Source organism: Xenopus laevis, chromosome 2L (genome assembly GCF_017654675.1).
Source record: "Xenopus laevis strain J_2021 chromosome 2L, Xenopus_laevis_v10.1, whole genome shotgun sequence".
Lineage (NCBI taxonomy): Eukaryota > Metazoa > Chordata > Amphibia > Anura > Pipidae > Xenopus > Xenopus laevis.
This window is the reverse complement of record NC_054373.1, coordinates 162,248,871-162,275,369: the sequence shown is the minus strand read 5'-3', so window position 1 is coordinate 162,275,369 and position 26,499 is coordinate 162,248,871. Positions and strand designations below refer to the sequence as shown.

Sequence of the window (26,499 nt, the reverse complement as noted above, 5' to 3'; positions counted from 1 at the left end):
AGATAAGTAATAAAAAGTAGCAGTAACTGTGTAATCTTACAGAGCATTTGTTTTTTAGATTTGAAATCTGGAAAGTCAGAAGAAGAAGGCAAATAATTAAAAAAAAATTAAAAAAAAGAAAAAATGAAGACCAATTTAAAAGTTGCTTCGAAGTAGACATTCTATAAGATACTTAAAGTTAACTAACCCCTTTAATAGACCTTATCTGCTCATATTGTGTGTAACCTGCCTTAGGCCGATTGTTGTGTATAGAAAACGGATCCGCACACACACTGGTTAATGCAGTCGGGGAGTATCCCCTCTTATTCAGCCACCAAACATTCTTCTCCCCGACTGCATTAACCAGTGTGTGTGCGGATCCGTTTTCTATACACATTCGTTGCTAAGGGACCTGGCCGGGTCAATGGAGGAAACGCACCACCAGTTGCAGGATTGGTGAAATACAGGTGTGCGGTAGGAGAAAATACATTGTAATTAGGCCGATTGTTGCCAGACAGAAGGAGGACAGATGTGAGAGGTTTATGATTCAGGGAGGTCTAAAACGACATTCCCCACAATGCATCACTGTCTTATCTCCAGGCAGTCACTGTGCCACATACCCGCCCAGGCAGCCAACGCTTCTTCCTATAGGTCAGGTCAGTTATAGTGACGTACTCTCTGACCTATAGGAAAGCACTGCATAGGTGCACTGTTTAAAAACAAGTCTGACTGGTGCTGGTAGTGGTTTGTGCCCTGCATGATGGTGATTCCTTCCTGGTTGGTTTTCGGTTTCTGGCATTGCTGTAATAGCCATTAGCCCACCTGTCTGTACATTCACTTCTCTCCCTCTCCTGCCTTTTGTTCTGCTCTGCCCACTGTATAGTGAATTGTGCATGTCTGCATAAGGTGTAGGCTAAATAGAGTTGACCATAGACAGACAGAAACATGGCAATAGTATTCATCTGACGATCAGTACAAGATTACCACGCTTGCACACCCTGGCTCTCCACGATAAGATGACCCGGTGCACTGTGATGGAGGCCTCGGCAACCTCAACAATACGAATACAGGAAGAATTCACTGGCACACAAGGGTTCTTTCAAGCAGGTACAAGCCCTTGCTATATTTTATTTGCAGAGGTGCCCTCTTATTTGCACCTCTGCAAATAAAATATAGCAAGGGCTTGTACCTGCTTGAAAGAACCCTTGTGTGCCAGTGAATTCTTCCTGTAATAGTATTCATCTGGTCAGTAACGTAACTAGAGGGGGGAGGGCCCTGGCGCGGGACGTGCAGTCGGGCCCCGTCCCCCTTCCATACGCCCGGAAACACCGAAGAAGTCAGTGGCGCGTGAGCTGCCGGGGGGCCCTGAGGGGGTGCAGGCCCTGGCCCAATCGCACCCCTTGCTCCCCCGGTAGTTACGCCATTGCATCTGGTTAGTATTTGAAACCTCTCTAATTTCACTAATAATTCACACCTGTTTAATGTGTTAGAACTTCACAACATGGTCTACTGCACCGGAAAAAAACACAGATGGCATGATCTGACAGTCGGATACATGTAGTTGTACCTGGGATTTCTCAAACAGACCATTATATTCTGCACTTCTGACACGTCTCATGGGTGTCATCGCCTGGCGATGAACCGGGTCTCAATGTGCCGTGGAGTTCAGCCCATAATGGGACTGATCGAGAATCCCAGGTACAAACTACATGTATCCGACTGTCGGATGAAGACGCAGCGTGCAGCATTCACATGCGACAGCCGCATACATGTAGTTTGTACCTGCAATTCTCCCATTATATTCTACACTTGCATGCGTGTCATCGCCTGGCGACGAATTGGACCTGTTTGCCTCGTGAAGTTCAGCCCTAACAGTGTTCTATATTTATTTGTGATGTCTCTGCTTCAATACTAACTTTGGTGTGGAAAAATAGTCTGCATGTTTATGCTAAACTGTGGCTGGCCCAGTATCATTTCTACATTATATGTTTTTTTGAAGAAAAATACTTGTATACAACATTATTTCTCCTTATGCACCAAACATTCCTAGCATCCTGTATACTTCCTATATATGTCTATGCTCATATTTACTTGAGATCTTTTATCTGCCAAAGCTGCACAATTCCTGGTGTGTTTGTATATTCTGTGTATCAATACAAATACAGCAGGAAAGTGTGCAGCTTATACACAGAGTATTTCCACACATAACCTATGCAGTCTCCTGCATGCCACACCAGAGATAGCAGCTGGCTGAAAAGAAACAACATATACAGCCTCCTATTGGCTGCCACCGATTAGCCCGCCTTCTGGATACAGATAATTGGTTGTCATGCGTGAAACATTGCAACGATTGGTTTATAGTCTGGTTTTGAGGGCTGGGAGATAAGGAAGAAGTTTGATTGGTATTGTGAGGAGATTTTATGTCTTTATTTAATGGCGCGAGGAGGAGCTCTGAAACTGGATGACAGACAGCGTTGGAAGGTACTTTTATATCAGATTTGGTGTTTTTAAATCTGAGAAGATGTGCAGCGAGAAGGTTGGGAGATGAAACGGGGAGGAGAATTGTACAGGGGCGTGGCGCAGGGCGGGAGGAGGCCTGACTACTGTTGCTGGCTGGAGCGGGAGTGCGTGATGACGTCGGTATCTAGTAGACGTCTGGTTTGATCCAGTGGCGGGACATGGCGAGTAATGTACAGGTACAATGTTCCGGTTGTGCATGACGTACAGTGCGTTACCTCTCTCTGAGAGACACGTGCGCGACTTCTGACGTAAGCATGTTCTATTAGCTGGTGGTGGGAAAGTGATGCAGTCTCGCCCGGTACTGGTCTGACAGCTTCTGGCCGAAACGTAAAGGTTGATGGGAAGTGGCAGTGATGGGCTTTGCTTTACGGCAAACAGTGTTCCACTTGGCGCTACAACTCTAGTATCCACTTGGCTTCAGATAAATGGATATTTGGGGACTTTGCACGTTTCCCCACCATAGTGTAAGCTCTTATGACTATGAAAAGAATGTGTTGTTACTAACAGTATTGTAGCGTTCCCTATAGTCATGTATCTGTCCAGCCTGTTGCATGCTGGGTACTGGCTTCATTTGCCCAGGAGCATTGCTGACAGACAGACACTGACAGATGTTTGTGGTGCTGCTGTTTGTCTGGGCAGCAATTAAAGGCACAGGCTGACCATGTACTGCTCTACCAACTGGGACTGTGGACATTTAATTGGCACCTTTCTGTTGTTGCAATCATTAGGGCAGAGCAGCAGATTTGTGCTTTAAGAAGAGCTAAAATAGATGGTTAGCGATCTATATATTCAATGGCTAGTGGTTTATTGGGGAGTTTCTTCTAAAGTGGACTTGGTCTTGTGCCGCTATTCTTGCCTCTCTCCCTAATTCTTAGTCTAAAAATCTGCTAAGCATAGTCCTGTACCAACTGAGGCAACACCCCCCCCCATGCTGGAAAGCAGTTATAAAGGTAGGGGTCCCATTTAGTCTTAAAGGAGATTTGTGTATTTGTGTATTATATGCATATTATGTTAACAGAAAAGTTAAACATGCACTTTTTGAATATGTATTCTTTTTTTACAGATTTATTTGTGACGCAGTGATTGTAATGTTTCTCTGAAGAGACATGGCTACATCTCAACTTGGAAAATCTGTCTTCTACGATCTGTTTAGCACCCACTGCACTCACTCAGGTACTGTGACTTGGAGCTTTGCGAAGAGCTTTGCATACATAATATACATCATATATATATATATATATATATATATATATATATATATATATATATATATATATATATATATATATATATATATATATATATAAAAATAAATAGCAACCAAAAAAACCGCACTCACAGGACTTGATTTGTGCAAACAAAAGTGGTTTTTATTCCGACGTTTCGGCTCTAACACTCAAGCCTTCTTCAGGAAGTGAAGTTCCTGAAGAAGGCTCGAGTGTTAGAGCCGAAACGTCGGAATAAAAACCACTTTTGTTTGCACAAATCAAGTCCTGTGAGTGCGTTTTTTTTGGTTGCTATTTGTATTATTATGTAACCAGCACCCAGGCAGTTGCCTATCTTGCATGTGAGTGCTCCAGTTTGTTTTGTTATATATATATATATATATATATATATATATATATATATATATATATATATATATATATATATATATATATATATATATATATATATATATATATATTATGGATGTGAGTGCCGTCTGCAAGAAGGTTCTTGCTTGTGCCTCATGAGTTTCACCCTGTGCAGCCAGACCCTGAGCAGTAGTGCTATCTGTATGAACACTCCGTGTCATGCCCTTGTACCTCTGTCTGGGTTTTCTGTAATAGATAAAATGAACAGTATATAGCAGAAGTGCAAAATCCACTGAAACTCTTGCATTTTGTGTATAGAATAGTCTGGTAACCAATAACATTATTTCCACCTGTCTGTCAATATTTTGCCCTCTGTTGATGTTTAGTTATATTCTTCGTTTATGCACTTTTTCCTTATCTGTGTATATTACAGATTTAGGGCCTATCAGTCTGAACTGGTTTGAAGAGCTCACTGCTGAAGCCTCGCCTTACGAGTCAAGAACTTGTGGAAATAATGAGTGCAGTTTTGATGATCTCCATGAAAATACCATCAAGACTCCTAAACAGAAGACGTCAATTTATAGCCAATTAGATTCCACTCCAGTCATTTTTAAGGAGCGTTTGCTGTCACCTGTTTTCACCTCTACATACACTGAGCTGGATACAAGGCAGAATGCAACAGGTGTGAGAAGTGGTATTTTGTAAACATGAAATTGAACTGTGCATCCCATGGAGCTATTAAATTATATTCTGTATCGCATAGAAGAGAAAGTGAAAGGAACCACTCCTTTTATGAGCTCATTATATTTTATGTCTTCCAGACCTAAAGCTGCATAATAAAAGTCCTATGCAAATGACACTCAAATTCTTTTTTTTTTTTTTTTTTTTTTTTTTTTTTCATTAAAACATCCTAACCTGTTATAAATGTATTTACAAATCTGTGCTGTCAATCTTATATTGCCTGCCACGCCTCTATGCATCCGGACAGGGCACTCTCCTTAAATTGTTATTCAAGTGTCCTGCCTTCAGGAGGGCGGAGTTTAACTCCATGTGTTCCCTGTGCCCCCCCTGAGACGCCTTATAAAGCTGGCTTCAGCAAAGGTTCTTGAATCACTAATAGTTCTATGTATTGGTACAGCTTTACGGTAAAGTTTCAAGGGAAATGACTATAGAATTTCATTGCACTGCCCATCGACTACTTTGAGCTTTGATTGGGTGGTTGTCACATGTACAAAGGTACAAGTCTATTAATATAGGTAACACATCGAAATATTGTTTTTTTTTTTTCTTTGTAGATAATGAAAACATTGGCAGACTTGAGAAAAGTAACTGTACCCAAATAAAGCATCAAACAAGTGATGTTTTCAGTCCTTCAAGCAGATGCCTCAACGAAAGGTGAAATAAGGGGTGGAAAACAATCAAAATGTTGTATTCGAGAGCTATTAGATTTCTGCCATAACATTTCCTGACATCCTCCTAATTTTAAGCTTTCTGAACGTGTGTATTTTTTTCAGCCTAACTTACCTACTATTTTTACTAATATTGCAAATATTTTAAAGTTCTTGGGCAATCATTTGATTCAAGCGAGTTATGTGTTTTGAGCATATTAGCCCCCATATGTAATTAAAGGCAAGTGCAGTAACCCATTGCAACCAATAATCTTTTGCTTTTCAATAGGTGAGCAGAAAATGATGCATGCTGATTGGTTGCTATAGGTGACTAGACCTATTGAAAGATTTGCATGTTTTATTACATAATGCTTTCTATTTTTTTTTTTAACTCTACATAAACAAAATTGAACATAAATATTTTTAGGCTATGGGCACACAGGCTGAAGGCTCTGGCTGTTGTCAGCCTGTGTATTTTTGCTGGCTAAGATTAGCAGATCCAATCAATGGAGCAGGGGCACTGGTCACATCTGCTTCTCTCAGCCTGCAAATATACACAGGCTGACAACAGCCAGAGCCTTCAGCCTGTGTGTCCATAGCCTTAAATACCTGTCTGATTTCCAGACTGATTCACGTCACCATTAACCATATCTGTGCCACTTCTCTTTGGTCTCGACACGCTGTTGGTTTTAAATAAACATGTTTCCTGTTATAGATCAAAAAGCAGCTCGAAACAATAGAATCTAAGAAGTCGGCATGGCAGTGCCGAAGACTTTATGGCATGTGCCACTAAAATGGTCAATGGACAACTCTGTTACTACAGCAGTTACTGGATTGGATTTGTGGCTTAAAGGATCAGTAACATACATTTAAAAAAAAAAAAAAAAACAAATTTGTTAGTATAGGACAAAAAAAAAAAACACAAAGACAAATTAAACTTTTAAATCACTAAGTCTTTATTAAGAAATAAATGATCCGAACCTCTGCTTGCACTTCTCTTCAGAAACGGCGACGATCCATCATGCAGCGCTCGATTTCTCCTCCCTGGCTATCTCCTATAAGGAAAGCAGGGAGGAGAAATAGAGCACCGCATGATGGATTGCCGGATTGCCTTTTCTGAAGTGGAGCGCAAGCAGAGTTTCGATAAGTTATTTCTTAATAAAGACCTAAGCGATTTAAACGTTTAAATTGTCCTTGTGTTTTTTTTCCGTTCTATACTAACTAATTTTTTTTTTTTTTTTTTTAATTGATGTTACTGGTACTTTAAAAAAAAAAAAAAAAAAAAAGTTTTTATTTATTGGTTGCAGCTCCAACATACAGATAGTTTAACAATAATCTAAAGTGTACATTGATTATTCACATGAATAGAGCGACCCTTTACCAAACTGGGAGCCAGGTCTGAATTAACAATTTCCACCCTTTTTTTTTGTTTATAAGGGAGGGATTTAGGCAGTGTGAGCTTTCATTAGCTTTTGTTCTTAGATATGTAGGTGTTTTTCAGGGATTCCCGGGGTATGTTCGTATTCGTTATATCAGCCCATCAGCCCATGCTCCCCAGACATGTTGCTTTTTGTTATGATGTTTTTTGTCCTCCTTGAGATAACCAAAAGCTTAGGGGCTTGGGTGTGTATTCAAATTCAGTTTTGCTGTTACTGTGTCATTTCAGTCCTGCTGTTATCAAAGAGATGTTTAAGACACCGTTACGGAATAAACGACTACATAGAACACCACAAAGTGACTGGAAACCTAGTGGGTATATGTATTTTTTTTTTATATTTATCTGAATGTACGCTTTTATTTTAATTTTAAAACTTTTTTCCCTCTTCTATTTTTTAAAGACATTTGCAGCAGTCTGTTTTGTACGCCAAAGCTTATGAAGGTAAGACGTTTTTTATGAAAATATTAATTCAAAGGCTAGGCACTAAATGCTTGCCATATATATCTTTTCCTAACACTATGGGGCAGATTTATTTAGGGTCTAATAGTAAATTTGAATTTATCTTGGTGTCAAAATTCATACATTGAATTTTAATCCCTCCATTCGAATGTAAATTTGAATGTGAGATTTATCACACTTTGACTATGGAAACTGTTCTAATTCGAATATTCGCAACTAAAACCTGCTGAATTCATGAACAAGTCAATGGCAGAGGTCCGTTGATCATTTGAATATGTATATAGCCTTCATGACATTTGAGTTTTTTTTCAGAGGAAAATTCAATTCGTGTTTCGTTTGTATCAGATTAGAATACAAAACGAATTTTCAGATTGTTCCCATTTGATTGAATTTTAGACATTCAAATTTATTCATAAATGACTTCCCATTCGAGGCGTGAGTACATTCATAATTTATAGAAAAAATTCATAACAATTCAAAATTCGACCTTTGATTAATCTGCCCATATATGTGATTTCTTGAACATGGACAAAATGTCTACTTTTGTGCATGAAAGATGAATGTTTGTTTAAATTGCACAGCAGGATCACCTTTTAGTTTGGTTAAGAGGGCAGTGCTACCTGAACCCTTTATCTTTATAGGGGAAAACAAAAATTCCAAAACCTGTATTTAACATTAAGCCTCATTTGTTGTTCATGCTGTATGATTTACATTTTAGTCGTCTGAAAATGTTCTTTGCACTGGGTATTCTTTCATTTAACTTACTGATAATACAGGGGCGCTGAGTGTCAATACAACCACTTTGGGCAGTGTCACGAAAACAGAACTCTCAACCACACATAACTCTTGGGTTTGGCTATATAGTGAATAAAGTACCCCCTCTTGTAAAATATAAGGATATTATAAGTTACAGAGGAGTTTCATGACCATATAAAAACACGAGGCCGAAGGCCGAGTGTTTTTATACAGGTCATGGAACTCCGAGGTTTATAAGGATATAATTTACAGGATATTCATGGCTTTTGTGTATTATAAGGGGTTACACTCAGTCTCTCAATCACCTTACACACAGGTTAGACTAATATCGGACACCCCAAATCATACCAACACCCAGAAAATTAATCTGCTGCCACCATCTATCATTACCAGGCGATAGAAACCTAATATGACTATTCCCCTGTCCTCTATTACAGGTAATAACTCACACTACAACAATGCATCAAACACTCTCTCCTATGGTAGATCGTCTGGGTTAGTTCCTACTAATTCAACAAGCACTCTAGCAAAGGGTTAATTTACATTCAGACACACTTTCCTGCTAGCTGTTCTAGTTATTCAACAAATAAATAGGTAACTTTCCCTTTCCGCACATACAAAGAGTTAGGCACAAGCTATAAAACATATAGGTGATGAGTTCGTTATTTTTAATATTAGTCCAGTAACAGTGAATGTATGTAAAAAATGTTACAAAGAAGACATATATTAAACAAAGAATTGCAGAACAGTAAATAAAATAAAAGGGAATAAAACACTAAGAAAACCATAGGTACTTAGCCAAGCTTAGGAATTTCCTGTTGTGTTCTCTGAAGCAAGAGTTGGGAAACACTGGGCATACAATTCACGGATATGGAGCCACCTTGCATGACATGGGGTATTGGATCTGTCCCATTTTTATTGCCTGCTGGGACACTCTCCTCATTATTAAGGCAAGAAATTGCACACGCACACCTGACGAAGGGGTACTTCCCCGAAACGTTGTTACTGTTGGTTTGACATTAAACACGGGAGGAATCCCTTGAGCAAGTTACGTGTGCTGGAGTTACTTGTAGACATTCTCCTCATTACCTTATGCATAAGGAAGGAGTGCCCAGGAACGTGTAATTTACGACCCCTTGTAGGGGGTTGTTATTTTCAGGCCAGGCCAAAAAAAAAAATAGGTTATTTTCAGGCCAGATTCCCCAATATGATATTGGTACTTGCCAGTACCCAATATTATAATGAAAATATGGGCATGCTGTGATCCATAGGTGGGCGATCAGAATGATACCAAACATGCGGGGTATCTCATGTTTCAGTCCCCCAGGAACCATCCCTCCTAACTGTTGGGTATAGGCTGGCCCTGTTTGGTATCATTAGGAAGCATGTGACCTCCCCCTAACCAATATGTGAGTTATGAGGGTGCGAACCTTTTGATCGAGGAGATATGGATGCTTTCCTATAATCCATATTTTTCTACTAACTTCCCCCTGCAGCTTAGGCTCTCGGCTACTTTTTGATCAACTGAGCTGACTGGCCCAGCTTCCTTGCCCAAATGGTGTGACTCCTACTTGTCTCAGAAGCAGATATGGATAACACCTTTGCATAGCCCCTGTGGAAATGTGGGCCCAAAACCAAATGTCTCCATTGTTAACCCTTAGCAATGTCAGCTCAATACTACTCTGGCATGACAGGCAGTCCAACCCAGTTGGGTATTAAGAGTTCAGAGGCCCAATTCATTTGTTAAGTCCTAGACATTCAGTACAAGTCTGTGGGGCCTGACCATATCTGTCTTGCCAGAGGTTGGTAGTAATGAGGGAAAAACACGCCCAGATCTTGTAAATTTGTCTTATAGACTGGACTAATATGAGCTGTGATATGTGATACTGTACATTCATTTTCTAACGTATAGACCCCACAAAGTTTGTCATCAATAGAGATATTTCAATTGTTATATTTTCTGCGGATGGGTTAAAGGGGTTGTTCACCTTCCATCACTTTTTTTCAGTTCAGTTGGTTCACCAGAAATAAAGACTTTTTCCAATCATTATTTTTTTTTTTATGTGAAACCGTTTTTCTAATATTGAAGTATAATTTTCACCTTCTAAAGCAGCTCAGCTGGGGGGGGGGGTCGCCGACCCTATAAACTGTTCTAAATTGCTACATTTAGTTGATACATTTCTTATCTTTGTCCCTGCTGAGCAGAATCCCAGAGTTTCATTAACGGCAACTGTTAGAATTGATACAATAGTTGCTAATACTCCACAGATACTGCTGTGAAATGTATCAACTAAAATTGTAACAGCTCAGAACATGGTTTCTTTTGCTCTAGGACAGCATCTAATAAATACTCAGGTATGGTAAAACAATCTACAGAATAAATATACCATTCTAGCTTGCACTATTGCAGATAATCTATTGGCAATAAAATGTCTCTGTAGCTTTCCTTCTCCTTTAAAGCACTTTTACTCTTTTGGGTTGGCTAAAACTATATTACATTTGCACAAAGGAATAATTTATATAAAGGAAAAAGTAATCACTTTCACCTTTATTACATATCCTTAAAAGCTTAGTGAGTCTTTTTTTTTTTTTTCTCTAGAACCAAACTAGAGGTATTACTGAAAGCCTAGGTGTAGAAGTGGATCCAGAGATGTCATGGTCTAGTTCACTGGCTACACCACCTTCTCCAACTGTGATAATTGGTAAGTAACAAAATTAAACCGCTATACATAATAACCGCAGTTTTAAATTGGTTGACCACTGTGAGGGTAATGATGTTTGGGCGGTTTGTGGTGCTTTAGGGTTAATGACACCATATTTTTTGTCGCCCCGCTCTGTAAATCTGTGCTACAGAGGGTGACAAAATGCCCCTAGTGTTCTTCCAACTGGCAGTAATGTAAATCACTGGCAAGAAGGCGTATGCTTTGGATTACTTCAGAAACAAGAAGCAAAGTTGCCTCGTGTGGAAACCATATGGCCACTTTGCACTGCATAAATTCTGTGTGCCAGGGCCCTTAAAGGAGAAGGAAACCCTGTAGAAAAAACCCCCTACCCCAGGTAGACCCCCCTCCCTCCTCCCCCCAGACTAACTGCCCCCCCCCCCAGGGAAATGCCCCATACTTTTTTACTTACCCCTCATTGCAGATTCTAGGCAGCGGACTTCACCGCAACCATCTTCCGGGTCTTCAGTAAGCTGACTGGGTGATCCGCAATCACCGTCAATTTCAGCACATGCGCGGTTGGCGCAAACTAGCAAATTGCTCCCACTGCGCAAGTGCTGACATATCAATCTCCCAGTCAGCTTACTGAGGACTCGGAAGATGAATGCCGTGAAGTATAAAGTATGGGGCAGTTAGCCGGGGGGGAGGAGGGAGGGGGGTCTAAGTGGGGTGGGGTGTACAGGGGTTTTTTCCACAGGGTTTCCTTCTCCTTTAAGTACAATGTTTTTAAAGGGATTCTGACATGATTTTCATGGTGTAGTTTTTATTTCTAAATTACACTATTAACACTGAAATTAATTGACTACCGTATAACATTTAATTCCTGAACGAAGTGTATTTTTTTGTTGTTGTAATATTGGTGTGTAGGCAGCCATCTCAAGTCAATGTGCCCGGTCATGTGCAAAGAGCCAGTGCTGCCCTATGAAGCTGCTTTCTGACAGGCTATTGTTTCTCCTACTCAATGTAGCTGAATGTGTCTCAGTGGGACCTGGATTTTTACTATTGAGTGCTCTTTCAGTGAGCTGTCATCTTGTGCTAGGGAGCTGCTATCTGGTTACCTTTCCATTGTTCTGTTGTCAGGCTGCTTGGGGGGAAAGGGAGGGGTTGATATCACTCAAATTTGCAGTACAGCTTTAAAGAGTGACTGAAGTTTATCAGAGCTCAAGTCACATGACTGGGAGATCCTGGGAAACTGACAACATGTCTAGCCCCATGTCAGATTTCAAAATTTAAATTTAAAAAACTCAGTTTGATCTTTTGAAAAATGGATTTCAGTGCAGAGGTCTGCTGGTGAAGCACTATTAACCAATTCATTTTGAAAGAAAAAAAAAATGTTTTCCCATGACAGTATCCCTTTAAGTAGCTTAAAAATAGGAACTGTACACTGGAACGAGCGCTTGTCATGCAATTACAATGAAAGTCTATGGGGGCTAATTTGGGAACACCTAATTTTTTGGACAGCTCTGTTTGTTGGTAACACATGGCTAACTAGACAAACAAAATTTGTTCTAACATTCCACTGTCTAAATACTACTAAAATGTAATTCATTTCTAATTGTCAGTATCATGTGATGTAAAAGTAATGTACAATTATTTTTAATCATTTTTTAGCGCAAGCTAATGATCAGCCAAAGGCCAACAAAAATACTGCAGTAAGTATCATATATTTGTCAGCTTTCTTTTGACTTATAATTGCTTACCAGTAAACCATAATATGGTTTTGGTATATGGGGTTAAAATGTATAGTTGCCCAATATAAAGTGCTAATATCTACATAATCTTCCTTACAGACTTACATTCCAAAGGATATTTCACTTTTCTTAGTTTAATGGCATAGGTTGCTGTTTCTCAGCAGGTAGAAAAGATGGATTTGGCCCTCATAAAGGTGCACATTGAATAAGGGTGGCCATACACGGGCCGATAAAAGCTGCCAACAGACCAAGTCGGCAGCTTATTGGCCCGTGTATGGGGGCCCCCGACGGGCTTCCCCGATCGAGATCTGGCCGAAAGTCGGCCAGATCTCGATCGGATGGGGTTAAAAATCCCGTCGGATCGCGGCCGCATCTGTTCGTTGATGCGGTCCCGCGATCCGACCGCCCGTTTGGCGAACGCTAGCATCCGATCGTTGGGCCCTAGGGCCCACGATCGGATCAGCCCGATATTGCCCACCTCAAGGTGGGCATATCGGAGGGAGATCCGCTCGTTTGGCGACATCGCCAAACGAGCGGATCTATCCGTGTATGGCCACCTTAAGGAATCTGTCTGTCCCTGTGCACAGATGTCCAATTGCAGCAGATTTGCACTTTTTTTTAAAAAAAGCAGAACATTTGTGACATTATGAGCAGTATTTTTTCTAATGTAAGTTTTTAAAGGGGTGGTTCACCTTTAATGAAACTTTGATTATGTTATAGAACAGCCAATTCTAAGCAACTTTTCAATTGGTTTTCATTGTTTATAGTTATTTGTCTTTTTCTTCTGACTCTTGGCAGCTTTCAAATGGGTGTCACCGACTCCCTTCTAAAAACAAATGCTCTGTAAGGCTACAAATGTATTGTTATTGTTACTTTTTATTACTGAACCTTCTATTCAGGCCTCTCCTATTAATATTCCAGTCTCTTATTCAAATCAATGCATGGTTGCTAGGGTAATTTGGACCCTAGTTACCAGATTGCTTAAAATGCAAATAGCTGCTAAATAAAAAGCTAAATAACTCAAAAAACTTCAATAATAAAAAATGAAAACCAATTGCAAACTGTCTCAGAATATCACTCTCTACATCATACTAAAAGTTATCTCAAAGGTGAACAACTCCTTTAATTTAAAGTGCAGTTAACCTTTAAAGCCACTCAACTGTTTCCCCAACACGCAACAACCCATTTCAGTCTGCATATATTGCCTACATGTAGAAAAGAACACTGATTCATAATTGATCTTTATTTATTCAGTGCAATAATATATTCTTGAACTTTGAAGTCCCAAAACAAAACGTCTGTTTCAGAATTCATGTGCCTTGATTATAGAACATTGAAAATGATTTAGGGGCCCATTCACTAAGCTCGAGTGAAGGAATAGAGGAAAATAAATTTTCGAATGTTTTTTTTGGCTACTTCGACCATCGAATTCGCTACTTCGACTATGGCCTTCGACTTCGAATCGAACGATTCAAACTAAAAATCGTTTGAATATTCGACCATTCGATAATCGAAGTACTGTCTCTTTAAAAATGTCTTCGACCCCCTAGTTCGCCACCTAAAACCTACCGAGGCCAATGTTAGCCTATGGGGAAGGTCCCCATAGGCTTTCCATGGTTTTTCTGATCGAAAGATAATCCTTCGATCGATGGATTAAAATCCTTCGAATCGTTCGATTCTAAGGATTTAATCGTTCAATCGAACGATTATTCCTTCGATCGAACGAATTGCGAAAAATCCTTCGACTTCGATATTCGAAGTCGAAGGATTTTAATTCGGCAGTCGAATATCGAGGGTTAATTAACCCTTGATATTTGACCCTTGATACATCTGCCCCTTAATGTGTACAGAAGAGCAGTACCAAAAATTAATGAGAAAACATGGCAACCATAAATCAGATGCACTGGCAAGAGGAACAATGGTTTCAAATCAAATATTTTGAGAGGAATAGACCATACTTAACAAAATACAGCTAAACACCGTAAACAGCGTCAGCACCTCTGAGATCCAGTCACAACGCTGTGGAGGTGATTTATCAACGTTTGAATTAGAATTTTTGCCACGATTTGATTTTTTTTGGGTTGTATTTTCAAAAACTCAAATGTTTGTTATTTTTTTAACACAAAAAACTTAAATGTAAAACGTCAGCATCTAAAAGCTGTGGGTTAATGTAGAAGTTAGATTGAGTTATCCTAGGCAAAATTCAAGCCAATTTTTAATTATACTTTTTTGTTTTTTTGAGCTTGTAAACTCACAAATTCAAGGCTTTTAAGCATATAAACTCCACATATTCAAGGTATTCTAATTTTTTCAACGATTGTATTGAGTTTTTATTACATTTGGATTTTATAAATAAAGGATAAAACATTCCATTTTTTAAAATTGTGTGTTTATTCTAATTAGAAAAAACCTCTGAAACCTCACATATTCGAATTTTGATAAATAGGCCTCCCTGTGTTTTAAGCTTCACAAGGGTTGAATTCATTGCAGGGATTTTGTAGCTTGTATCAAAGGTCAACAAACAAAATTATAAAACCCAGTGTAAGCAGAACACCTGAGTTACTATCACCTTTTAGTTACATCCACTAACTTTTCCTCTGATTTCTTTTAGCTGGTGTGTGCAGTAAAACAGAGGGGGGTTCCTAGAAAATACTAAATTGTGTTTGTGTGTGTGGAAATTGTGTGTCCTGGTGCTATACTTTGAGAGCATGCACATGAGCTTAAAGGGAACAAATTATCTGGACATGTTTACATTTGCAGAAAGCCAAAGATATCTTCCACCTACAGCAGGGTATATGGCCTCGTAGCAAAGAGGGTTTGTAGTATAATTTTATTGTTACCATGGTAATTTGGAATTCGCCATTATATCAGTAGATTGAAAAACCTTCTATAAATTACTCATCTGTAGAGGCACCATGAAAATATCAGAGCCATTCCCCTGTTCTGAGTACAATTCTGCCAATTTTTTGTAATATGAGCTTTTAAAGTTGCCTAAGTGGAAGAAATTACAAATAACCTCAGGTTTTTATTTATAGATTGTACAGAGCCTTTTCACTAAATTTGAAAATGAGGAAGAGAATCATTTGCCTCCATTACTATCTGAGGTGGGCACAAAGCATGAAGAGCATCAAATATGTGGTATGTTAGATTACATATTAAATATGCAATATGATCAGTGTTTTCTTCAAGAGATTTCTTAAAATAGAATATATCAAGTGATTGTAAATGGGCTTTGTTAGATCATGAGAAAAACATCAAGTGAACAGAATAAACAGACACTTCCACTAAGGGTCTGGCCACATGGGCAGATTCGGGGGGAGATTAGTCGCCAGACGACAAATCTCCTCTTCTTCTCCCCGATCTGCCTTCCACCGGCTAAAATGTAAATTGCCTTGCTGCAGGTATACGGAGCACTTCATTTTCCGAAGTCGCACATAATTGCCTCACGAGGAAACTTCGGGTGACTTCCGTGTGCCTGCCCCCTGGCGATTTACATTTTAGCCGGTGGAAGGCAGATTGGGGAGATTAGTCGCCACGAAGAAGAGGAGATTTGTCTTGAAAAAAGATTGATAATCTGTCTTAATCAAGACATTCTGCTTATTCATTAATTACTGTGATTTGTTCATCTTATTATTTTTTTTTTTTTTAATGCTTTTTATTTTTCATTTTGTAACAATAACAAACAGTAAACATTCATGGTTCCTTGTACATGTCTAGTAATCTCAGCATAGTTTATACACAGTTTGAGTTTCCGTACATTAGCATGTTGAGTCTTGGGTCAAGTATCCCCAGATAATTCCTTGGCTACCCTCAGTGGTCTGGGCTCAGATGTGGTCTTGTACCTATTGTCCAAATGAATTATAGTGGTACATGTGGGTTTCTACACCCGGTTAGTCTGGCACCCCAGGGGGTAACAGGTCCTCGGTAGCGTCCAGCCAGTCTCTCCATACCAAGTCATATTTTTTGGGGCAACCCCTGGCAGCATAGGTAATTGGTATTGCGGGGAGTGTTGAATTTATCAGGTTTAGCCAACTATTGAGCGTAGGGGGCTGAGGGGACATCCAGTTTAGAAGGATACATTTCCTGACATAAAACAGCAGGGTGCAAAAGAGAATTCTCATGGGAGCCCTAGGTGTTACCTGATCCACTACACCCAGGAGACATACCATAGAATTCATTAGTTTAGGCAATGCAGTTTTTTCCTGGGTGTATCTGAGAACTTGGGACCAGAACTCGGGTTCGGGGCAGGACTAGATAAGATGCAGGTAATTTGCCTCTGGGGCAAATTGAGGTGAGGGACATTGAGGTGAGTCCCGTCTGTTTATAAGAAACAATTGAAGTAGGGTTAGGTAAAGTCTATATAGCACCTTGAATTGGATCAGTCTGTCTCTGGTGGAGACTAAGTAGTCATAGGCCTGTTGCCTCTTCCCAGTCATCTTCCTCCAGATCTGGGAAGTCTTTACACCAGGTAATGTATGCAGCGTTAAATGGGGGTTTTGTAGTGGATAGGAGGTGGGAGTATAGTGTGGTAACTAGATTCTTGGTGGAGGTGGCTCTAAAGGTGGCCATAGACACACAGATCCTATCGTACGAATCAAGGATTCGTACGATTTTCTGATCGTGTGTGGCGTGTGCCGACATCTTTCGGTCGTTTGGTCGATCGGTCAGGTTTGATTTTGACCCGACCGATCCCGCCGGAGCCCACGGCACATCGTAATCGGATCGTTCGGCCATACGGCCGAACAATCAGATTACACCCGATATAGCCAGGTTTGTTAATGGCATATCGGGGAAAGATCCGCTCGTTTGGCGATTTTCCCAAACGAGCGGATCTTTGCATCTATGGCCACCTTAAGGGTTAATTCTATACTACTAGTTTTGGGTGTTATTATGCTTCCTTGGAATTGGGTTCTTACTGCCTGCCTCAGTTGGAAGTATGAGAACCTCTTGGGTGTGAATATGTTTTATTTTGTTCCTGGGAATTCTTTCCTTAATCAGGTCCCTCAGCGTAAACCCCATTGAGGCCAGATTTGGTAGGCTGTGATATGTTGTAGGTTTGGGAGAACAGAGTTCCCCCATAACGCTAGGTGCGGTGAGAGAAGTGGTGGTTTTATATTGCAAATTTTGAGTACCGTCACCCATGCTTGTACAGTGCGGTTATGATCAGATGTTCTGTATGTAGATCACAGAGTTTACTAAATGGGATATAGGTGAGTGATTCTACTGATCTTGCTTATGTGGCTTGGAGTGGGAAGGACGGGTCTGGATTGTATATAGTAGATCTGGGCTGCCAGTGAGTAGAAATACCAGTGTGGAAGGCCTAGGCCCCCATCCCGGACCGGGGCCCGTAGTTTGGCTCCGCAAACCTGGGAGGTTTATTTGCCCCTAGGAAGGATGTCTGTATAGTGTCTATGGAGGTGCAAAAGGCACGGGGAATGGAGACGGGAGTTGTGGAAGAAGTAGAGGAAATTAGGGAGAAATATCAATTTAAGGAGGTTGATTCTACCCCAAATTGAAATGGGTAGGTTAGCCCACACTTTCAGTTTCTCTTTCATATTGTAAAGAATCGGTTCCAGGTTTGAGGGTATAAAGGCCTCCAAATCCCTATGTATACTGATGCCAAGGTATTTAAATGAGTCCACCCATACCATAGGAGTGGGAGGGAACATGTTTAGGTCTATGTTAGTGTCAATGGGGACCCCCCAGTTAATTTTGAGGCCTGAGAACTGGCCAAACTGGTCCACTATATTCAGGGCTGCCTGAAGAGGTTCTCCTGGGTTGTCCAGGTATAGCAATATGTCATCGGCATAGAGAGATATGCGTTCTTCTACTCTCCCCAGCATCTTTTTTTTTTTTTTTTTTTTTTTTTTTTGTGAAAGTGGGATTTGGCTTCTGTATGTTACTGGATATTGTTTTCTTTCTCCAGCAGCGCTTCAAGAAAAGTCAGGTACACATAGTGAAAGCACTGGTGTTACAGAAGCTTCTGCCATTTCCTCAAGGGCGGGGTGGAAGAAAACTGTAGCAAATGCTGTGCAGGATGAGGAGGTTTCCAGAACTGTTGAAAATGCCCTGGAAGGAATGGAAGATGTCCTCTCATTTTTTTTTGCAAGTGATAAGACTCCTGTTCTACGAAAGGTGAAAAGTGCTAACCGAGCTAGGAGAAAAGTGGAGTCTGCTAAGTCTCAGTGTCAAGACTTATCATTTAAAGCAGAAGAAGAAAGAAGTATTTTGGTCCATTTAGATGAGCATCATGACACTGATATTGAGATGCTTAAGGAACTTGAACAAGACAAGAACGTTAACGAAAAATCATTATCGAAAGAAACACTAACATATGAATGGTCACAACTAAATCTATGCGAGCTAGATATAACTCAACCAGAGGATAGTACCTTGCATGCTGCAAATGTACGTTGTGACGGTATCACTGTCAACAAAAGAGATACTTGCAATAATTCTCATGCAGAAAAGCCGCAGGATGTTGGTGAGCCAAGCACTAGCAATGTGCTTACTCATAAATTCAGCACTTGTATTGGAAAAGAAAGCACTTTAAACGTGGAATGTATTAATGCTAATTTGAATAACATAGCTTCATCTTCACCTAAACCCATGAACTCTCTGAAGCAGTCTTGTACATCTCAGCATAATCTTTCTCAGAGTGAAGAAAACGATTTTTCGGACATTTCTAACAGTGGCGTTGGTAGTATACCGAAACTAACAACCCACCAAACGAAAAAGCCAGCAACTGCAGAATTAAGTTCAGTGGATGTCTGTTCTAAGAAGCTACAGGAAAGAGTTACTATTAATACTTCATTTTCAACTCTGAAAAAACAGTCAAAGTTTATGTATAGTATAAACACTGCAGTAACTGGTCCTCTTGAAAGAAATACTAGCACAGCCACCAGGAGATCATTTTACAGTCATTCAAGTTCTTCGGAAGGACCAAAACCTCACATTAAGGAAGATCAGAGTAAGTACCTTTTCCTTTAAACCTGCATTGTTAAAAACAAGTGCTGATTTTCTGTTGCAGTATTTCTTTATTCTTTCCTCTTCTTGCCTTTTGCTTCTTTCTTGGCATGTCCCTTCTTCTCTTTTTCTCTTAATTTTCATTTGTAAAACTTAACGATTAATGGTGTTTCCCACTTTTTATTTTGTGCCTTCATTTTCAGTTTTTCTAAATTTAGGAAATAAGAGAGAACAGTTTCATACCCAACTAAAGATGGCCATACACGGGCTGATAAAAGCTGCCGACAGGCCGAGTTGGCAGCTTATTGGTCCATGTATGGGGCCCTCCGACGGGCTTCCCTGATCGATATCTGGCCGAAAGTCAACGGGAAAAATCCCGTTGGATCGCAGCAGCATCTGTTCGTTGAAGCGGTCCTGTGATCCGCCCGTTACCCATCGTTAGGATCCGATCATTGGGCCCTAAGGCCCACGATCGGATCAGCCCGATATTGCCCACCTCAAGGTGGTAATATCGGGGAGAGATCCGCTCGTTTGGCGTCATCGCCACCTTAAGTTGCTGTTTTAAGTTGTATGGCCAGACCACAGTCTTGGTTATTCCTACCTGACATAAGCTGTAAATTTGCCTGTGAAAGATCATGTTGCTTTACATAATGATTAAGCATATACAATGCCTTGTAATAGTGTTCAGACTAAATATCTTATTTTACTGAATAACTAATACAACAATTCTGATTTAAAGGAACAATACACCCCTCTTTGTCTTGCTCTAAAATTTTAAAAATGAAGCTAAAGTCTACTTCCGGATCTGAAAGTTCAAATTCAAACAAACTAGTGGTCCAATAACAAGTATCTGTATAAATAAACCCCTCCATTCCCCCAGCTGCAGCTTATCTTTTTTTAGATGTAGTAGCTCATTATACAAAGTCTTTTCAGTGGACTGCTGCCGTATTTGACTTTGCTTATTGAAACCAGGAAGTAGAATGTGACCATTTTCTTTTTAAAATTTTGTTATGTCTAGCATAATAAATAACAACAATATATTTCCTATACGATATTTCCTAATTAAAACAGTAGGCACAATGTATATAAGATGTATACTAGAGGCCCTAAAAAACACACAAGCAATAATGAAAAAATTGAAACTTCAATCTGCTAAGGACCCTGCCAATTATAAACTTCAACCCTTGAAAGTTGTCTTGATACAGATCTGTGTGCATGCCCAGCCATTGCCTTAACATTTGTCCAAGTCAGGTAATCCTTAACAAGCTGTCTGCATTTATAGAAGATTCTTCTTTATTTTTATTGCAGTCAAAAAATGCTGCTTGATAAGAATTACAGGAATAATTGTTCACCATTAATCCTATTAGAGAAGTAACAATCTGTATGTTTTATAAAGGAAAGTTTAGTTTGTAGTGTAAAAACATCAGACTTCAGAAAATATTTTCAGTGAACTAGGGTCTTATCCAGTTTGTTTAGTGGATTAGTTTGAGATATAATGAAAGTCTTGAAATAGTAATCGCATGCCGTTGCATAAAGTTTCAAGAGAATATGCTGAAATAATTTAAAATGTTTGCTTTATTTCAGATGAACCAGAATCAAACTCTGAATATTGTTCCCAAAAACCAGTATTTCTGGAAAAGGATAACAGTAATATGGGTAGTTCTTTTATGGTGGTATGTAAAAGTGGAAATATCTCACACCATCGAAATATGGATAATAATTCAGAAGACGTGAGGGCTTCAGAGGCACATGTTTTTGAATCAAAAGATGAGTGCAAAACTTCATTAAACATCAGAAAAAAAGTGGAGGCTACAGCTCATCATTTTGCTAGAAGACAGCCTGAAGTTGAGTCTTCTAGTGATTTCCTTTTAACCGATTGTAAAGAGGATGCCTCCGTAGAGCATGAGAGTCACCAGTTTTATGGCCATGCTAAGCAAGAAGTGTCCTGTTCAAGGTTAAATTCCAATTTGTCCAGTGACATGCAAATAAAGACTGAAGTGAAGGCATTTGATGTAATGAGCAGCACTGATAATCACGCTGCAAAACCAAATAACCAATTAAGGCAGAATGTAGATGTATCAACTGGCTTAACGGGAAACCCATGTAGTGGTGAAAATGTAAAAGGTAGCTGCTGGGATAAGGGCTCATTTCTTCATGTAAAGCAAGAAAAAAATGCTTCTCATGGATTTGCATCTTCAGAAACCAAAGACACAGCTGACTTCACTAGCGATCATCTGAGCCATGTTATTTCTGAGAAATCTCTGTGTGAGCAACAAATTACACTGACCAAATTACCAGACCTTGGAATTCTGAGTGAAACTTTTGGGGGCTTTAAAACAGCATCCAATAAAAAAATACATATTTCAGATACAAATATTATAAAAGGGCGTGATTTGTTTAAAGAAATTGAGCTTGTCACTGGTGACCCGAACACCAGCAATGAAGAAAACAAAGAGTCATCAAAGAAAACACCCTTTAATATTCCTGCTTGTGAAAGACAATATAAAGGATTCAAAACTGCAGCCAATAAAGAAATACATGTTTCAGAAAGTACATTTGCTAATGGCAGACTTCTGTTTAAAGACATTGAAGAGGAAAGCAGTGAAACTGCAGCTGTAAAGACAAATGATGATGAACTGTTTATAAAGCCTGTGTCCAGCACTAAGCCAGAAATTATTCCACCAAAAAAAGGACACATGCAGCAGAGTACAGGTTCTAAATATTCCACTGAAAATGACCTTTTAGGTTTAGAGTATCAATCTGCAAATGGAAATGTAATAACCCATGGCTATTTTAATATGTCTGCTGCTGAGAAGAGCTTCAAAGGATTCAAAACTGCTTCCAATAAAGACATAGTCGTTTCAGAAAGCACGTTTGCAAAAGGTAAACTTCTTTTTGAAGATATTGAAGGTATAAGCAGTGAAACAGGTAGAACCATAGACTGTAAGGCAAAAAGTATTGAGTTGTCCACCAGTAACCTTGGAATGCATCAATTAATGTGTAAAAAGGAACCAAGTACATCTGAGAACACAGATTGTAAAGCACCAAAGATAGCAAAAGTGCAAACAGATTTATCAGAAAATTATCATAATATGGATTTAAAAGAGTCTGCAAACTCTGAAATGGAAGCTGGCCGTGCAGAAAATAACCAAATGACACGGAAAGCTTCCGCATTTAGCCCACATGCTGCCTCTTCTGCACTGCCCAAGGACAAAAGGAAACCAAACTCTACCACTAAAACATCATCTCACTTGAATGAACAATTGACTGAAAGCCAACAAGCTGAAATCTCGGAACTTTCCTCTATTTTAGAAAATGCAGACAGTCAGTTTGATTTTACTCAGTTTAAGAAAGGGATTTCTGTGGCAATGAATGGCGAGAAACAAAATTCACATGAATGTGGCATCGATTCCCAGAACCTCAATAATTCTGATGTCTGGAAGGATGTGGATTTAAATGATAGTTTTGCAGCGGGGAGAGACCATCTTGAGGAAACGAAGACAAGTGTCCCAGATTGCAGTCCTGGGGTAAAAGAACTACCTTCTGCAGTAGAATATTGCAGTAAAGAAACAAATGCTTCTAAGCCAGATGTTGAGAGCTTGGCACAAAATTCCTTGGTTGAACATGAAAGACCCTTTACACGTTTTAATCTTGCTAGTGGAAAGCCAGTTAATATAGACAGTGATGTGCTGGCAAAAGCGGTCGAACTGTTCAGTGACATAGATGATGCTAGAGAATTGCTCAGTCATCCTAAAGAAGAATGCAGTAAAAGTAGTATCAAGCACTTTTCTAAAGTAGTAAACAATCTAAATTGTGAAAAGACAGAACACACATCTGAGAATTTGGTTTGCTGCACTAATATTTCATTGCCATCTACAAAAACATTGGTCAAGGACGCTACAGTAAAAGTGTCAGGTAAGGAAAAAAGCCAAAATCAAGATTATTTAAAATGTGAAAGTACTGATGTGACAAATTCACCACCCAAGGAACAACTAAATGAACAATCTAAGTGCTATGAATCCACTGTTTCCGAGTTTTCCAAGAAAGGTTTTCAGACTGCCAGAGGGAAAAACATCATGCTGTCTGAGTCTTCCATCCAGAAAGCCAGACACATTTTTGCAGAGGAATATCAAGACAATTTTACGTTGCATTGTAATATAGAAAAGACAACACAAATAACACAGTGTGTAAAGGAACGGACACAGTTCTCAAATGTAAATTTGGAGCCAAAACACGCGGCATCAGAGAAAAATATTCCAATCGAAAGTACAGGGAAAGATTTCATGCTGGGTTTTTGCACAGCCGGTGGGAAAAAAGTTTCTGTTTCGGACGATTCTTTAGCTAAAGCACGTAAACTGTTTCAAGAGGAATGTACCTTTAGCAAGGAAGGAAAATTGGATGAGGTGATAGAAAACAAATTATTGAACTGTGAGCCATTTCCTCTTCTCACTTGTGAGCCTGGCCTGAAACAGAGAGGCGAATGCTTTGAAGAGATTTCAGCTTCTAGAAATCTCGCGGCAATCAAGCCAGAGCTTTATACTGAAGGCGTGAGAAAAAGGGGTTCTAATGGAAGAGTAAACAGTAGTGACCTTGCAGCTGGAGAAGGCATGCCAATCAATATTGGCCAAGCATCACTTCTAGCGGGCAATGTTTTGAAGAATTTGTCATCTCAAAATGTACTTAAACATGGCCATGATGTTCATCTACTAACTGAGCACCTATGCGCAGGTGTTAAAGTCAATAAAAGCAATGACTCGGGTCACTTTGTAAATCAAAATTTAGATGAAAGTAATGATAACCAATCCCTTTGCTCTCCAACCAATACTGTAAATATAAACAAGGACTGTACATCACTGGCACCTCTCTCTTTTAGCACAGCCAGTGGGAAATCTGTAACCGTGTCTCACGATTCTCTCCAAAAAGCAAGACTGATGCTTTCTGAAACAGCTAATGATGTTATAGAAGATATTAATAAGCAAGCAGTGGCTTATATTACACCAGGTATTAAAAAAACAGAAGCAGAAAAAGAGCAAAATAATGTTCATAATTCTATCGGACAGTCTAGGAAACTTCATTCTCATTCATTTTGTACTGCAAGTGGTAAAAAGGTCAACATAAGTGAAAATTCCCTAAAACAGGTCAAAGCCACCTGCCTTTCCACTGACCCTAAAGAAACGTCCACAGCTCTGTTTAAAGCTGAAAAAAGTATTCTCAATGAAGGTGCTAAAGATGTATCTACACTTCAGAATGATGTTGCCGTACCAAAGGCTGTTTCGTTTAGTACGGCAAGCGGTAAGACTGTGCAGTTGTCAGATGAGTCTTTGAAGAGAGCTAGGGCGTTTTTTTCGGAGATAGATAATAGTCAGTTGCTCCAACAGCTGAATAATGAAAGCCCCTTCGATGAGAGATCCATAGGAGTTGAAATGAAAAAATCAATACAGACCCCATTAACAACAGAGAAAGCAGAAACAACTGAAAGTATAAAGGTTAAGGTTAATAATGGTTCTTTTGGATTTAATACCACGAGCGGAAAGCAGGTCTCCGTGTCTGAAAGTGCACTGAAGAAAGTCAAGGATATCTTTCAAGAATGCGATGATTCTGTAAATTACGAACAAAATAAACCGCTCGTGAGAATGACGATGTCCTCGAAAATGAAAGAATCCGCTCCAGGACTGAAAAGGCCAGCTCAGATTCCAGTATCCTCTTATCAAAGTGATAACGTGCAGAGTAAAGAAGGAAATGTTTCTACTTTTCAGGATGGCTATGCTAACAAGAAGTCACTAAATACATATTCAGAAGAAGCCAGAAGACCCGCTATAACAACTGTCCCTAGACAACATTTAACACCCACTCATATTTCTAAAATTTCCACCAGCACATCAGCATTCCCTAATAAATCAAAACCAGATTTGTATGTCACAACATCCCACAACACCCCACAAAATGATTTTGAAATAGAAGCAGCAGAAAGTGCAAGAGCTTTTTTGGAAGATGATGATTTGACGGATATGGGATCAGCTGCTGATGAGACATACTTGTGTGCAAACCAGACCTCAAATACAAGAACTGGAAAAAGATCAAGAACAGAAGGGCCAGCTTATGGTATGTAATGAAACTGTGCTTTTTCTTAAAAGGGATTAAAACATCAAAATTTTAGATTTACACGTTATTTTGAAAAATTTACTTTAAGTGGGTTATTTATTAAAGGTCGAATTTTCAAGTTTTGTATACCTTGAATTAACTCACAACTCGAATGGTTTCTTATTTAAGAAAAAACTTAAATGGAAGAAACTCGAATCAGTGAGTTCGGGTTAAAAACACTAAAACGCTAATAGACAGAGTTTTCAGAGGGAAAAAACTCAAATTGATTGAGTTTTCGGGCAAAATCCTCAGAAAAAAAGACCCCTGCCATTGGCGCCTACATGACCTTGACAGGTTTTAGATGGTGTATTTCGGATTCGAGCTATTTCCAGGTTTGGTGTATAATAAATCTTGAAAAATTTGAGGTTTTGAAAACATTAATGTTCATGGAAAATGCAACTGGATCCTTAATAAATAACCCCCTAAATGTTTGTAAAGCCGTGTAAAACAAAATCTTGTCTACATATATTGCGGTATATTAATCTATTGATGGGCAGTGTAGTTTCTTTTGTATAATCCAAAACATAAAACAAAACTGTTTATGAAATTGCTCTCTTCTGGCTATTGCACAAGTAATACTCCTATCCTAAAAGTATAGCATACAGTCATATAAAAAAGTCTGTGAACCCCTTTTAACTATTTGGAGTTTTGTTTATCGTTTGTTAAACTTTCAAAGTAGCAACTTCCTTTTAATATATAACATGCCTTATGGAAACAGTAGTATTTCAGCAGTGACATAAAGTATATTGGATTAACAGAAAATATGCATAATAACAAAATTAGACAGGTGCATAAATTTGGGCACCCCAACAGAGATATTACATCAATACTTAGTTGAGCCTCCTTTTGCAAATGTAACAGCCT

General features: G+C 39.3%; 1 protein-coding gene across 7 annotated transcripts in view; it reads left to right on the top strand.

Moving 5' to 3' along the window:
• Positions 1-2,320: 2,320 nt before the first annotated feature.
• Positions 2,321-26,499, top strand: part of brca2.L (BRCA2, DNA repair associated L homeolog) — a 60,801-nt gene continuing 36,622 nt past the window's right edge. For 2 of the 7 annotated variants that reach the window (XM_018247690.2, XM_018247684.2), the window contains exons 1-11: positions 2,754-2,963; positions 3,563-3,672; positions 4,510-4,758; positions 5,372-5,471; positions 7,131-7,213; positions 7,303-7,343; positions 10,717-10,819; positions 12,449-12,489; positions 15,564-15,666; positions 18,455-19,498; positions 21,079-25,596. In XM_018247690.2, the coding sequence (XP_018103179.1) occupies positions 3,606-3,672; positions 4,510-4,758; positions 5,372-5,471; positions 7,131-7,213; positions 7,303-7,343; positions 10,717-10,819; positions 12,449-12,489; positions 15,564-15,666; positions 18,455-19,498; positions 21,079-25,596 (6,349 nt within the window). In that variant the 5' untranslated portion in view covers positions 2,754-2,963; positions 3,563-3,605. The other 5 variants (XM_018247687.2, XM_018247685.2, XM_018247686.2 and 2 more) reach the window with 5 other exon arrangements.